Raw genomic sequence first — 15,560 nt, 5'->3', positions numbered from 1 at the left:
GCGGGGACAGCGCAGCAAAGCCCCGGGACAGCGGCGGCCCAGCCCCAGCAGGGCAGGAAAAGGCGAGCTCAGGATTCCTGGGCACACGAGCAGACGGTGGTGGGGCGCTAGGGCTGGACTCCAGCGGTGACAGGGAATTCTCCCCGCAGTCAGCAACAGCTTGACCCTGCTCCTTCCGATGCCGAGAGCGAGCAGCTGCCCCCAGCCCCGTCCTGTACCTGCCCCCAAAACTCTCAGTATCTTCCCCCTCGGAGAGAAGCTCCAAGAGACAAAGGAAGTGTAGCCAGGTGCAACACTCCTCTCCCGACTCTGGCCACTTTTTATTTTGCATAAATACCCAGTAAGTAGTTTCCTAGCAACTTGCGGGAAAAAAAGATTTAGGGAAAAAAGAAAGAAATCTAACCCCCAACATCAGTGTTTGGAGCCGGGGTTGTACATACTTTAAAGTCCAGAGTTGGGAGAAAACTCAGTGAGAATGTAAGTGTACATGTTTGGGTGTTCTGTTAGAGGGAAGGGATGCAGAGAGCCAGGAGGGAACAGTTGGGAGTTTTCCTACCAGTTTTTCCACAGATAAGTCTTGTTTATATAAAGTTTAGCAATAATCCACTTCTCCCTTTTTCCAAGTTGCCACACACACACCCTTTAGATGAAGCCAGGAATTTTTTAAACGACTTTTTACAACTGGATTGCTCCAACAGTTTGGGATTCCTTAGGGAACTGCTTTTTGTTCAAACTCTTTAACAGTTCATTTGGTCTATTTACCGAAATGGGTTAAATGCCTCTTATTTCTATAAACTCAAATTGTTTAGAGAAATTAAGTGGTGAGAACAGTTGAAAAGTGATGGCAGATCACTGCATTTTGGGATATCTGAAGTACTGTGACTGTCATATCTTTGTTAGGACAGCTAAGCTTGCCTCTCACAGCAGGCTTATAGCCAAATAGTGCTTTATCACAGCTCCTGCTCATTGGGCTGTTCTTAAGGAATTATCTTAATGTTTATTTTGGTTTTGAGGAAGGAAAGGATTTTTACATTCACTTTCCAGCTCTTCTCACTAATCCTGAAGACCAGGAACTGTTGTGGTTTTTTTGTTGTTGTTTTTGGTTTGTTTGGGGTGGTGTTTTGTTTTGTTTTTTTGAGGGGAATGTGTTTGCTTTATTTGCTTATTTATTTCTTTTACGTGGAAAAGTCATGTTTTTTGTCACACCAACATCTGCAGCTTTTCTTGTTCAGGGCCTAGTGACAGTTCCAGGGTTGTGACCATGCAAGCACACATATTTGGAAGGCTTTGCTGCTCTGTGCCTATGCAACCTTCTTTGGTGCATTTCAGCAGGAACACAGCAGTTTTCCAGATGCTACAAGGGACTTGAAACCTGTTACTGAGAGAGCAGTTGGCAGCTTGTGTGTCACAGAAACAAGCTGGCCCTTCCTTGTGCAGTTGCTGCTCAGAGAGGAGGAGGCTGAGCCCAGGCTGAGGGGAGGAAGGAGCTTTGGCCCTCGGGAGATGCTGGATTATTATGCTAGTTCTTCCTCCATAGGCATTTCTAGGTCAGTTCTCTTCAAAAGCAAGAGCCAAGCCAGGAGCGTCCTGAGCACCATGCTGAGCTTTGCTGCAGGGCAGGTCACAGCCTCTTTGGGCATGACTAGAGAACAGAATGTCTCCCAATTTTCCAAATGCTTCCTTCCCACTCTCGTACAGTCTCTTGTCCTCCTGGTTTCTGGATCCAGGCTCATCCTTAACCAAGTCCCTGTTGAAAATTGAAAAAAGCTCTCCCATCTAAAAACACACACCCGTGGGCTCATTTTAATAACACTCACACTTCCCTTTTTAGGGTCTAAGGCTCGGTTGATGATCTGCAGCCCAGTATGACACTTCAAAGGGTGGGGCAGCAGATCATCTTCCTCCAATCTTTGGTGCTGAATCCTAGGAATCAGATGCTCCTTCATCTTCACTATGACCAAAACCCCAGTCACTCTGCACACATTTAAATAGCCTTCTATTGCCTAGGATGCATTCCTCAATAACACCATCTTACTCTCTTAAGGAGACTTATAAAATCTAAGTTCTGGGGGGTGGTTTTTTTGGCATATCAGTAATTACATTTTCAGCAGATTCATGACACTGAGTGAGCTCAGATGACCAATCCACAGCAAGAAATTCAAAGCCCTGTAGTGAACTGCCAACTCTTGAATTTTTTCTAGAAGGGTTTTTAAAATCACTGTAAACTGTTCACTAATATCAACAATATGAAAATTCTGGAAGTCACACAAGGAAGTGGTACAGCTACAAAAGAAATGAGTGTGTTCAAAAGGCTTTCATGTGAATGCAGTGATGTCAAACACCTTGGCACATTCAGCATCATAAATTCAGCTGTAGTCACAGTAAAATGGTGAAGAGAGAGAAATTTCCATTCACAGTGGTTTCATACAGGATGGAATTCATAACCAGAACCAGCCATTGAATGGGTTTGCACAGCAGTATCACTCTCATCAAAATTCCTTTGCTTTCAGCTACATTTAAATAGCACTGAAATAATTACAACAAAGAACCGTGTCTTAGTCGTGCTGTGTTTGAGTGTAACCCAAGATTATCACTTGAGAGGATGATTCAAAGTTCACATTTACATTGGCAAGGGTGATTCAGATAAGCAAGGACAGAGATCTTTGCTGTTGGCTAGCTGGAGTCTGTTCCTTGGTCTTCTGGCTCAGGAGGATACAACTCATCCAAAATCAGCTCTGCAACAAAAAACAGTAATGTTTCAGAGAAGGAATTTTCCCTGCTTCATACAGTATAATTATAGCTGCTCTCTGCACTTCAGAACATACTGATGGTAGAAGACTGCAGCAAATACAAATGTTGAAGGTTCCATGCAAACAGGTCTTTAGATTTGTGTTTTGTTACACGAACTTCTCCCCCTCTTTTCTTTAATGCCTTTCTTTGGGACACCTTCCACTATTCCAGGCTGCTCAAAGCCCCATCCAACCTGGGCCTGGACACCTCCCAGGGATGGGGCAGCCACAGTTTCTCTGGGCAACCTGTGCCAGGGCCTCCCCACCTTCACAGGGAAGAATTTCTCCCTAATATCCAATCTAAACTGCCTCTAGAGGTCTGAGCCACAACCAGCTGTGGTTCTTGTTAAAAGAGAAAAGTGACAGAAGTGAAATTTTTATTTCTGCAACATGGAAAAAAGTCTAATTTGACTGATTTTTACCTTCAGAATCACTTAGTTTTTGAGTCTTTTTGAGAATGGCTCTTACTCCTGGCATGGCTTGGTCATATTGATGGAGAACTTCCAAACAGTGTTCATGGAACAGTTTATCTTTCTGAGACAGACTGTGCAAGAGTAAAACAGCATCCCGTAAAAACTGAATAACTTGTTCCTTATGTGCACACAAGCTGGTCTCAGATCTTCTTATCTTCATCCACTGTCTGTGCAACATCACAATTAGTGCCTTAACCACCTGCAAGAGGAAAAACAGTGCCTCAATACACAAAGCAAAAATATAGGAGCAGAAAACTTACTTCAGTATGAACTTTACTGCTTAATCTCTTCAAACTTTCAAATTTCAGGATATTTTCTAGCAAGTCAAAGCAAGCTTCCTAGAAGGTGGCATCCTCTAAAGTACAGGACACTTCTGTTTCTCTACAGCAAAAAAATAAAAAGGGGCACAAAGCAATTTCAGCCCTGAGTACTGGAAGTTCTCAGCAGGTTAGAGTGGGGGAGGCGTGGTGAACGTACCTCGAGGCTGCACTGACAGTCTGTGCCAGGAAATAAAACTGCTGGTCTGGAGCACCACATGCAGCGTGTCAGGAGCCTGACTGTCTGTTACAAACACAGGCTGTGTTAGTGAGGGCTAACTTATGATGATTTAGTATTCGTTTAAAATATTCTTGGGTTTTGGTTTTTGTTTTTTTTTTTTCTTAACAGCTGATGTCTTTTACCCTCAAAGTTGTACAAGCTTTTTTCCCCCTGTAACACTTTACAAACAGAATTTGCCTTGCACAGAAACCTTCTCAACTTTCTGATGAGTGAGGCTGACAAGGTCAGTGGCCTTTAATTCACTGCATACAAATAATGTGTTTACACTTAATGTAACAGTGCAGGTAGGGGTAATGGAAAGGGTTCAAAATTCTTTAAAATGAGGAAAGTAGAGCAAATAGAACCTCAAACAAGTCACTTCTGTCTGTACAAACAACACAAATTCGGTTCAAAAGCCATTTATCTATATATTAACATGCTTGTTAAAAAGCAAGTTAGCATTTCCATTGAATGCAAGGAATATAAATCCTAAATCATTAGGGAATGCCTTTTAAATGTAATAAATACAATCAAAATGAAACACAAATCTTGCTTCTTTTTACTATTCTATTGCCCTAAAAGCTAAATAAAGCTTAGTGCTGAACATCTGCAGCCATCCTAGGATTTTCCTTGGTTTTTCAGTGACTTCAGAGACTGTTATGACCAATGCTCTCTTCACGGCTAGTTAGTGATTCAGTTTCAAGCAGGTCCTTTCAAAAATCATTGTAACCCCTTACTGTAAGCAAATACTTGCATTGTATTTCAGCTAGAGAAAGAACTTGTTTCCAAGGCAATATGTGCACTGTGCTGCTCCTCCCACTCCCCCAGCTGGATGGAGAAGGTAAGAGCACATGGACACTCAGCCGTGGTTACCTCTTGCTCCAGCTGAAGCCAAAGCATTTCAGATGCTGATTTATCTGGTCTTGATGTTATATACATGTAGAGTGCAAGGAGAAGGCACGTGTCTGAAACAGAGAGAACTTTGTTCTTTTTCCAACCAGCCACTTGTTCATGACAAAAATGAATTCTTTTAGGCAAGAAAACATTTGGAGTTCTATCCTAGGACTCATGGTACAGGTTCAGGTTCTTGTTTTATTTCCCACATCTTTGGCAGTGCTGAGAAAATTGGTATCCCTAAACTTTATATTTGCCTTTGTGGTAATCCTGTCCTGGTTCATTCATAAGGAACTGAACAGAGATCATTTGTCATGCAGACTGAAATTTCTAGACAGTGCCATGAGCACAGATAAACTTAACTTCAAAACTCCTCAAAAACCCCTTTTTCCTCATCAACCTTATACACACAACCTAGAAAGTAATTTTAAAAAGGCTATCAAAAGCACTGCTTTGTAGACAGATACCACAGGACAATTACTCTCCAAATCATAAGTAGAAAGCAATTTTTCAGGGTACATAGGAGGCTTTTTGCCTTCTGTGGTTTCAGCACCTTGCAGCAAGGCCTGTTTGCATTACTTTTAGTCCTGGTAACAGTTCTCTGTGTCCTGCAGTGTTTTACCTGAATGAGAACAGAGCTGAGCAACCAACAGGTGGTGCTGAGCAAGAGCACACAGGAGTCTCACAGTCAGAAGCACAGAGGGCACAGGGGTCTCAGGGCACAGACAGCGCTGCAGTGTCTGGCTGCTCAGCAAGTGCTGGAAACTTCAAAATAAAACTTAGTTAGAAAAGGGAAGTGCAGCTACAAGTTAAAAATACACTATTTTTTGTAGACAGCATCACAATTTGTGTTTTTTTAGCTATTCAGAACATACCCCATCTCAAATTATCTGTCATAAGTACAAAGTATGCTGAAAAACATTGTTACTTTGGCAGTCACTCTGCAGTTCACACTGGCAATTTTACTTCCAGAATGAGGTTCTGTGCTTTCCTTCCTTATGCACCTCCCAGCAATCACAAAAATTCCAAAATTAATGTTATAAAGCTTCTTCACTTTCAATGAGGCTACAGCATCACTTCATATGAACATCATCAGCAAACCTTGTTACTGATCAGGGATGATTATTACACCCATTAACAGCAAAGGCAGTAGAAAGATCCTCAGCTGCTTCTCAAATGTGATCTGAGATGTGATTTCTCTCATATATTTCTACTGGAAGCACAATTTCAACTGGAAGCTGCACAGATGAGTTTCAACAGAGAATGAAAACTGCTAAACAGCAGACTGAAATAATTTTAAAGCTATTACTGACTTACTTTATTAACAAGTCCATAGTTGAATTTTCAGCTAATTTCACCAAAACCTTTAGGCTTTGGCTCAGGATATTGTCAGTCTGGGAGCCCCTTGCAGCCGAAAAAGCTAAAATCTGAAGCAGCTTTTTAAACAAAGAATGTTGAGCTCCATCAGTATTGGGAGGATCTTGTGGAGCAGGCAGCCCTCCTTGTGTCCTGCTCTCTTCTTTATTGTCACACTGATTGTCACACAACACATTTTTGTCCACCTTGGAAGCCTGTTCATCTTCAGCAGCAGAACGTTTTTCCATTTCAGCAGGCAGCAATGTGTGGACAACATCCCAACTGTAGAAGACCAAATAATAAAGGATTCCCAGTGATACAAGAGTATTTTCTTCAAGGGACAGCCTGAAGTCCTCCTTGCTCGACACCGTGTTTGTGCTGGCTCTGGAAGCAGTGGCTGGATGGGTCCCACAGGCTCCATTCCCTGGAGTGTCCCTGAGCTGCTCTGCTCGGCAGAAGGCATCAACGTGGTGCTCCACCAAGGGCAGGAGATGCACAGCACCTTGGATCCTGCTCTGGGTGAGGGGCAGGAGCCCTCCCTGGCCTTCTGCTGGGTTTCCCTCAGATAATCCTTCATCCAGAGCAATCGAGTTCAGTCCTGTTATTGCCAGTTTTTGAGCTTCTTGCAGGGATAAAAGAGGAGCGATTCCTTCTTGAGTTGTCCTGCTGCTGGGGAGTTGTGTGGGCCTCCTGTCCAAATAGAAGGAAAAGGGAAATGCTCCACAAGAAAAGGCAGAGAACAGAATTGAAATCTGAGTTATCTATATTATGAATTGAATAATAGAAAGGCCAGAGTACAAAGAGATGTCTGTTTCCAAAATAGAGGAGCCTGCATAAGAAGAGCCATTTCAAAGCATTCCAGGTTTCATTACTAATAAAATAACCTATCTGAAAAACAAGAGTATTTCAGAAGCTGTAGTCTAATCCTGTAAAGTAAAAAACTATTATAATTCATATCCAATCTTCATATTTAAAATGCTTTACCAGGAAATATATCTTGGAAAGTTGCACACAATTGTATGTTACAAATTGAACACCGTTTCTATTCTGAAGATAAAAAAAACCAACTTTTAATCACATCTTCAGCATTTTCTTCCCCCTTAACTCATGATGCTTCTGTGCTTCCCTCATTGCAATGCAAACTGCTAACAGCTACTTCCATGTTTAGTTCTGTGCCTTCCCCTAACAGATAATTAACCTCATTTGCTTTTTAGTGATGTTCCAGTGTTTAGTATCTGTGATAATCAAAGATACAGAATGATGTTCCAAATGTTACACTAAATGGCCTAACAGGGCATGATTTACCACAGGGAATGAGCTGCATGACCAAGTGTTTCTTAGTGCAGAGACTGCCACTGTGCTGAACATGGCAGATAAAGTTTAACACAGAAAATAAAACTTACGTATCCCAAGAGTTGGGTGGCAACACAGCTCCAGGTAGAGGCTCAGAGTTGCTACTGAGAAGGTGGCAGAGTCCAAGAAATGACCCAGGGACAATGGGCTGCTTCATCAGTGCATTCAGCAACATAGAACCTGGAAGGATACAGAACTGTCTTTGGAGTAGATTTGCCATTACCTCTAAGAAAAAAATCAGTATTTTCAGAAGATTGGCCTTACTTAGAGTGCTTGCAACCTCAAAAGGGTTTTTTTCATTATGAATCTTCTTTCTTAACAGGAGGATGATTTTCAGGAAAATGAATTTAAGGTATTTAAATATAAACCAAGTTATATTTAGAGGTATTTTAATTATGATCCCCTATTAGCAAAATAGCTTGAGCCAAGTGATCACATATCCCAGCTGTCCTGGTGACTTGCCCTCTGTTTTCCATTCCAGATATTGAAATTATGTGATGCAATTCCACTGCCAACTGCAACTAAGATAGTACCCTAAAGAATTCTTGGAGCTGAAAATGCTTTATAGTGGGGTTTTTTTTGTTTTGGTTTGGTTTTTGTTTTTTGGGTTTTTTTAAGGTACATTTACCCAGGTTTTATTTCTGCATTACCAGAATGATATTACCTTGTGTCTTTAGTTTGGGGACAGAGTTATAGGAGCAGTATTTTCCTGTTGCTTTGTGCTCCTTCAGGGATGACACTTCAGGAGGGGTTATCTTCCTGTCTGAAACAAACAGGGATTGGGAGATCACAGAACTGCACTCAGCCTCTACACACAGCCACAGTGTTAGATGATCTTTTAATCATCTCTTTATGTCACAATTACCAAGCAAATCAAAGCCAAAAGCCTTGCAGAGCTCAGGAAAAAAGTAAACAAATATATTTTTTCAAACAAATAGGCATGTTGAATGTTGCTACCATAACAAACAATAGCAGTACTAATGCTCTCAGGCTACTGCATTTTTCTTTTTGCTGATTTCCTACTGCCCATCTCTTTAGAATGAACCATGTAACTGACATCAACATCTCAGATTTTTCATGACACTTCAAGTTAGGATTAGCTGATGATATCCACATTTCTTCCATTTATTATTTCCCATTGCTATAAAAAATCACTATTTTTGTTTCATATTACAGCAATCTTCAAATACGTGCATATATTAATTTTCTAAGCTTTATTCAATGAATTTCAAGATACAATTTTGTGAGAATTACTGCCCTACATATAAAAGAGGAAATGAATATATTGTTTCAGTTGCTTCTTTCAATATGGCTAAATATGTACCCTCTGAAATCCAATCCAACAAGCTAGAACAAGAATACAAAAAATGCATTAGCTGACTAGAAGACCAAGAAATAGGCAAATTATTTCCTATTCTTCATGCAACGAGAAAAGACAGATTAACAATTTGGATGTTCTAGTTCATCACACAATAAAGTTTTTTATTGCAGTCACTGGCCACTTCATCACTGACACCTTGGCATCTGGTACTAAGGTATGAATTAAAATGATCTTCAAGCAAATTTCAGTCATGGCTATTTAACTCCAGTTGGTATAAAGTGTAAAAAAATCAGGCAAAACCAAAATAAAACAAATAACTGTGAACTGACTGCAACTGTTCAGTCACAAAATCCTTCTCTAATATAGAACGTTCACATGCAGCTAAAAATGTTGCAAGCTGTACATGGGTTTACCTTCTTTGACTGAAGTAGTCAGGCCCATCAAATTTCCTGAAGAACACAATGGCACACTAGACATTTCAGCACTGAAGGATTCCTTTGTAGGAAAAGATCTTCTTCCTGGCTGTGGAGAACATCCTTCTGATTTCACTTGTACCACATGATTCTTTTTAGGACTAAGATAAAAAGACAAATCAGTATTTCTTTTGTAATTATTTTATTAAACAATCTATTTTCTCTGCACTGATGTTTTAAAGATACTTAACTATAAACTCTCTAAATTTCTGTCACAGATGCAAGGAAGGCTCTTTTTTGAGCAAATTCCATTGATGTCATCAGACTTTTTTGTTGTATTTTTTGAAGACAACAGAGCTAAGAGTTACATGAAGAAAGACACCCCCTTCAATAGTTTAAACACACATATTGCAAAAACCAAATTCATCTTCCAATCTCCCTACCTTGTTGTTGGAACTGCCTGAGAAAGGTGTTTATTTCTTTCACAGTTCTGAAGTCGTGTTCTTAATTCATTCATTTCTGCATCTTTGAACTGCAGCTCCGAGTGCAGGGACTGTAACTGCGAGAGGAGTTCAGGACAGTTTTATTGTTACCAGTTTATAAGTGGTGCCACTGCAGAGCAACTGAGTTACCACGTGAGCTCGAGCTCACCATCTCCTTACTGTCAACTGGGCACAAGATCTCTGTTTTTAGGAGCATTAGTCCAATTAACACTATCTGAGAACCAAGTGAAAGGAGCTCAGGCAAGGAGCCTTTGAGTGAGTGGCTAAGACAGAGCAAGTGCCACGGAGAGCACAGCTCCAGTGAGGCTGCAACTGCAGGGCCAACTGGGCAAAAGCAGCTCCTGTCCTCTTCAGGGCCTGCACAGAGATGACTGCAACAGGAACAGTAATCTGATCAGAGCCACAAATCATGTCCTGTCACTTTGTCCCACTCTAAAATACATTCCAATTGCAATGTTTTCGTGATGGCTTCAAGAAAGCAATAGGTAAATGAAAACCTCTAGTACCTGAATTTCACTCCTTTATTTTGGCAGGGGAAAACCCTCAGTGAGTTCTTAAAAATGTTTTATTCTAGGCAAGAAAATAAAAGCACTGTGGAAATTTCACACAAATTTCACACAGTTGTTCTTCCTTTGACTAAATGGCCAGTAACATCATTAAGTCATAAATCAGCTTCTGTATGTGATCTGCAGGTAACTGACATATTTACAAACCTTTTTGGAGAACTCTTTTTCTTTTTCACTTAAAAGCTGAGATTTTTGCTGTTCCAGTAGCAAGTATGACCTTTTCTGTTCCTCCATACCATGCTCCATCTGCTGCATTGAGTCACGCAGAAATTTAATTTCTCCATTTTTAGTGAGAATTTCCTCCTGCACTTCTTTCAGCTGCAAACAGAGGGATTCCATTAAAGGATGCATACAGCCAAAAGGATATATTTGCATCAGTATGTGGTGGAAAATTACATGTATTTATAATTTTTAGGGAGAAAGATGTTCCTGGTAACCCAGCTCAGAAATTCTATACACGTTGCCTCTAATCTTTCTCTGATTAAATCAGGCTCAGCTACTGTTTTCTTCAACATAATTAAAAATGGCAAGACCATCCTTCTCTTTCCCCTTCTCTGCAATTATGTTTTGGGTTTTTTTTTTTTTAAGTGTTCTAGTCACACACATCAGTAATTTATTCATTGTTTGGATTATAACAGTGATAATTTAATTGTACTATTACATCCATCAGAATAGCCCACAAGCACTCTAAGACAAGGTACAACCCACAGACAGTATCTTCATGACACTGAGTCTCTAATGCTTCCTGAGCAGCCACCACCACTCAGAGACAAGACTTTGGAGGATAGTAAAGAAGTTACTCAGAAAAGCAAGAAGAAAAGATCAGAAAGACACTTCTCTACAATGTAAAATTATGATTTAATATGGTATGCAGGTAGGATACTCCCTGATAAAGGTGGATATAATAGAGATGGGAAAGATACAGAGAAGGAAGAAAGGGAAACAGAGTATCTTTCCATAAATGACCACCAGAACGTAAAGTAAAGTAAAATAAAGTCACTTAGAAGTCACCTCACTTTCTCAAAATTTAAGTTGAACAAAACAACTCTGGCTGACAGGACCGAGAATTATTTTATAAGGAACAAATAAAACTGAAAAATTAGCACATGCTAATCTGAAATGACCAAGAAATAAAACACTGCTCTCCCTCTTTAGTAATGATTTTAACACACTCCTGGATTACAAAGATTATTGATCACCTTGATTACATTTAAATGCTTGGGACTGGATTTATTCCACCTTTAAGTTATTCCTATCAAAAATGTGATATTTAGAGGAGAGGGGAGGGTATTGCCAACCTTCTGTTTGACTTCCTCATGCTGTGTCTGCAGCACTTTAAACTGGAATGCATCTCTCATCAGATCATCTTCTGCTCTGCTTCCTGCTGCAGGGAGAAGCCAAAATCTGAAGCAGATGATGAATGTACATCACCGGTGACTCAACACCAAGGTTTTGTTATTTGTCACTGCATACATCTGAATATCTTAGTATTTTACTATCATTTACAAACAGGTAAACTGACTCATCTAACCAGCACAGGAACTTTGTTAGTGCTTGTGCATCAATTCTTGTAACAGAAGAACCCTTGTCCCTTCAAATTTCTAATCACAGAATGGTTTGGGTTGAAAGGGACCTTTAAGATCATCTCATCTCTTAAACCAGTAAGATGACCCACAGCAAAAGCAAGCATTTCTTATGAGATAACTTCAGCTAGTGCACAAACAAGGGTTCACTGAAAACTTATTCACCCGGTGAGATGACAGATGTCAGGATTGCTAAAACATACTTAGATTATTCAAGCTCTCTAAGCTTCATTATTAAGAAACCCTGCTTTTGTTTCTTTCAAAGTAAACCTGAAAGCCAGCTGTCAATACAAGGCATGCAATGCATTTTTTAGTGGAAATTATGAGAGGAAAAAAAATCCGAAAGCCAATATGCTACCAGAATATGATACCTACTTCACGTTGAAAGTTTAGGAAACTCGGTGTTTTTTTTATTCGGTAGATTTAACACACAGCATCCCTTGTCGCAGGCTGGCATCACCGCACACACCAGGCACAGGCTCCTGGTGCCGTGAGATCAGTGCAATATGCCTGCTGGGATTGTTATCCCCGTTATTTCTCTGAATCCCAACCATCCCTCCGACACCAAGGAGTGCTGGTGGCCAGGGGAACAGCAATTCCCCTAAGGGAACTTACAAGAAATCTGGAGCAAGTCTATTCGCAAGAGCCTGTAGTGACAGACAAGAGGGAGGGCGCTTCACGCTGACGGGGATTCGGGTTAGATATTAGGAAGAAATCCTTCCCTGTGAGGGAGGTGAGGCCCTGGCACAGGTTGCCCAGAGGGGCTGTGGATGCCCCCTCTCTGGAAGGGTTCAAGGCCAGGTTGGATGGAGCTTGGAGCATCCCGGGATAGTGGAAGGTGTCCCTGCCCACGGCAGGGGCTGGCACTGGATGGGCTTTAAGGTCCCTGCCACCCCAGGCCATTCTGCGGTTCCTAAAGGGACAACAAACCCTGTCGCAGCAGCGGGGCAGTGAGGGGCAGCCGTCGGGACACACCGACCTTGCCGCCCGCCCCGGGCCAGCTCCGGGGGTCCCCACGCGTGTCCCGCGGGCGGATCCTGCGACAGCGCCTGCGAGGCCAGGATGTCGATCTGCTCCAGGTCGTCCGCCGTGAAGTCATCACTGTCCCCGAAGGGGTCCACGATCCCGCTCACGACGCTCTTGGGGCGCTTGTGCGGGGGAAGGCCGTTCCGGAGCTCCGGCGGGGCAGCCGCGGCACCGCTCTCCCCGCCGAGCGCGGGGCCGCTCCGCTTGCGCGGCCCGGGCGGCGCCGCCATGGCGGGACGCGCACCCGCGGCACCCACACGCCGCCTCGCCTCGGCCCCGCCCCTCCGCGCGCGCCGCGCCGCCCGCCACTCACCGCCGGCACAGCCAATGGAGTGGCGGCTCTTCGGGGCCGGCTGTAAGGACCCCCGCCATTGGCCGCGGACAGGCCACACGCAAGCGCTTCGCTGATTGGGAGGGAGGGAGGCGCGAAGGCTCCTCCCCTCAGCGGCCTGAGGGCAGGGCGGTGACGTCATGCTTCGAGCCGTGATGTCTGACTTTGAGCGGTGACGTCACGGTGAGGGCTGTCCCCTGACGTCACGCCTGGCTTCATCCTGGGCGCGATGGTGTCACACTGCGGCTGGAGGTCGGCTGTGTCCCGTCCTGTGCGGCCGTGGCACTGCCGGCCACAGGCACGAGTGCCCTTGATTAATCGGGACCTCCAGAAGTGTCGAGGAAGTGCAATATTTGCAAAAGTTGTGTGCTAAACCCACGCTGTTAACATAATGGCATTAACTTGTTTTTGTAATCGTATTTTGCCTGTTTTTAAAGATGGACTGAAAAATAGAGTTTCCAGCTCCGTATAACTCAGGTGAGTGTGAGGTCACGGCTGTGCTGATAAACCTTTTAAGAGGAGATTATACCATAGTCTTGCAGCACATTCATAAAACAGGATTATTAATTATCTTCATTTCTAAATCAGTTTACAAATCCCTTTATGGTCTTTTAAGTGAAAACCACTGTGATAGCGTGACATATTTCCAGGTCTGTCGGAGAATTCTGATTCCTCGTGTTCATTTCCCTGTTCCCCATTACGCGCAGGAAAATTAGATTATCTCTAGAGGGTAATTTTCTTTCCCCCCGTAGTGCATGAGTAGCCTGTGAGGAGGCGAAGAAAGCGCTGAGGGTCATGGCTCCCCGCTGTGCTGAAGTGGCAGCAGACCATCCCAACAGAATCCGCAGGTGGGAAAGGCTGCAGGGAAAAGGTGCAGTCTCAGAGGGAGGCTGCACTTCTATCGCTTGAGTTTTGAGGTGCTGCTCGAAGGGTTTTTTTCTGGTTCCCCAAGAAGTTAAGTTATGTACCAAACTGGGGAAATTGTGGATGGGTTTGATGCTCAAAACACTAAAGGTACCATTATTTATGCTTGGAATTTCTGCTTTTCTCCCTCTAGGGGGAATGGTAATATAGTTTGTCTTTGTAGCCTAGCCATAAAGAAAAGTTACTTCTTGCTTTTAAGAATGGTTTTATTTCTTTATGTTTAGAGAGTGATGCTTTGATTAAATGGAGTAAAACCAAAATTGCTTGTTTAGTTTAAAACTTCTGGCAATTTCTAGTGCGCTGTTTCCACTGCTTATGTTTGCAGAGACATGTATTGAGATCTTAATTTAAGTAATCTAAAACGAAATTTAACTCAATTCAAACATTACTTGTTCTTAATTCTGTGTTTTTGTTTTGCTGTTTCTCTTTTTGGTTGGTTTTTTTTGGGGGGGGGGAATTTTTTTGTTGTTTAATAAATTAATAGGATTGTGCTAGTATTACTATATTTTTGTTACTGCTGCTTTTATATAACAGTATTCTGTTTGAGTGATATGCCTTCAGTTTCACTTTCTCCTCTTCCTCTAGCTGAAGTTGAAGAAAAATAGAATGGTAGAACACTTGCACAAACTTTATTTTTAACAAGATAAACCAAGATACTGACTCGGTTTTCCTCTACTCCAGGTGTTCCTGCCAAACAGAAAATTACTTGCAGAGGATCAGAATAACAACAAAGTAAGTCTGAAATGTAGAATTAGCTTTAAATACAGCTGCCTGTAGAACCATTTTTGGGCAGGAGGATGAAAGTGAAACAGTTACATATCAGCTGATTTCTCACCTTTCTGTGTCTTGCTTGTGGTTTCAGTCTTAAATCTGAAACTCCTTGAGGAGGGACACAAGAAATCAAAGTGTGACTTTAGCACTACCTGACAACTGTGGCATCTTTTGATTTTTATAGCCAGAATTTCTTGTTTCATTTGACTATTCCACTTAGGACTAATGGAGCCAGGTGTCAGACCTCAATCCTTGTGAGCAGTTTTAGCAATACCATTTGGCTCTTGCAATGCTTTTAGCTACCTTTCATTTGCTTGTTCCATCTGCTTTCTGCTCTTACTATTACTTTAGTTTCTCACAAGCAAGTTAAAACCAGGGCCCTTAATGTCTGTCCTGGCTTTAGCAGTATCTCGTCTGACTGACTTCAAGAGTAGAATCACTGGGATAACTGGGAATTTGTGCATTTATTCATTTGGGTGCACACATTGTGGAAGGAAGGAGCTTTTTAGCATAATTAAGCATTAAGTTTAATAACTTAGGTGTGGATTTGGATGGTTCTTCATGCTGTTAATGGTATGTTTATTCTAAATGCTAGTAACAATTCCATAGCTCCAATATGAGTGTTGTTTCTTTGTCCTTTATTTCAATGAAGTTGGACATGGGTGTGTTTTGTGTTCTGATTCTCAAAACACTGAATAAATCAAAACTGAAGTGGATGAC

At 42.1% G+C, this 15,560-nt stretch overlaps 1 protein-coding gene and 1 long non-coding RNA gene across 3 annotated transcripts; one reads left to right on the top strand and one right to left on the bottom strand.

The window, feature by feature from the left end:
- Positions 1-2,495: 2,495 nt before the first annotated feature.
- Positions 2,496-13,088, bottom strand: ATRIP (ATR interacting protein). 2 transcript variants are annotated; one of them, XM_066327019.1, is made up of 13 exons: positions 12,768-13,088; positions 11,504-11,589; positions 10,353-10,523; positions 9,580-9,695; positions 9,137-9,297; positions 8,067-8,165; positions 7,453-7,582; positions 6,011-6,739; positions 5,316-5,458; positions 4,673-4,764; positions 3,740-3,823; positions 3,212-3,461; positions 2,496-2,735 (listed from the first exon to the last, which is right to left on the bottom strand). In XM_066327019.1, the coding sequence occupies exons 1-13, from the start codon at positions 13,042-13,044 to the stop codon at positions 2,674-2,676; spliced, it is 2,400 nt and encodes a 799-aa protein (XP_066183116.1). In that variant the 5' UTR covers positions 13,045-13,088; the 3' UTR covers positions 2,496-2,673. The 2 variants fall into 2 exon arrangements, with proteins under 2 accessions (XP_066183116.1, XP_066183117.1); XM_066327020.1 differs by having other exon boundaries at positions 11,504-11,586.
- A 1,009-nt stretch (positions 13,089-14,097) lies between these two features.
- Positions 14,098-15,381, top strand: LOC136366178 (uncharacterized). Its single transcript, XR_010744488.1, has 3 exons — positions 14,098-14,159; positions 14,751-14,801; positions 14,932-15,381. It is a non-coding gene; the product is annotated as an uncharacterized lncRNA (long non-coding RNA).
- Positions 15,382-15,560: the final 179 nt, after the last annotated feature.

Source organism: Sylvia atricapilla, chromosome 11 (genome assembly GCF_009819655.1).
Source record: "Sylvia atricapilla isolate bSylAtr1 chromosome 11, bSylAtr1.pri, whole genome shotgun sequence".
NCBI lineage: Eukaryota > Metazoa > Chordata > Aves > Passeriformes > Sylviidae > Sylvia > Sylvia atricapilla.
The sequence above is the reverse complement of the archived record's forward strand: the minus strand, read 5'-3'. Positions and strand labels throughout refer to the sequence as shown.

Excerpts from the sequence above, each read along its gene's own strand:
- ATRIP (XM_066327019.1), bottom strand. The coding sequence starts at position 13,044 with ATGGCGGCGCCGCCCGGGCCGCGCAAGCGGAGCGGCCCCGCGCTCGGC. Across the intron at positions 10,524-11,503 it reads ATGAGGAAGTCAAACAGAAG|CTGAAAGAAGTGCAGGAGGA; the intron begins GTTGGCAATACC and ends CTCTGTTTGCAG. Across the intron at positions 2,736-3,211 it reads AAAACTAAGTGATTCTGAAG|AGCTGATTTTGGATGAGTTG; the intron begins GTAAAAATCAGT and ends TTTTTGTTGCAG.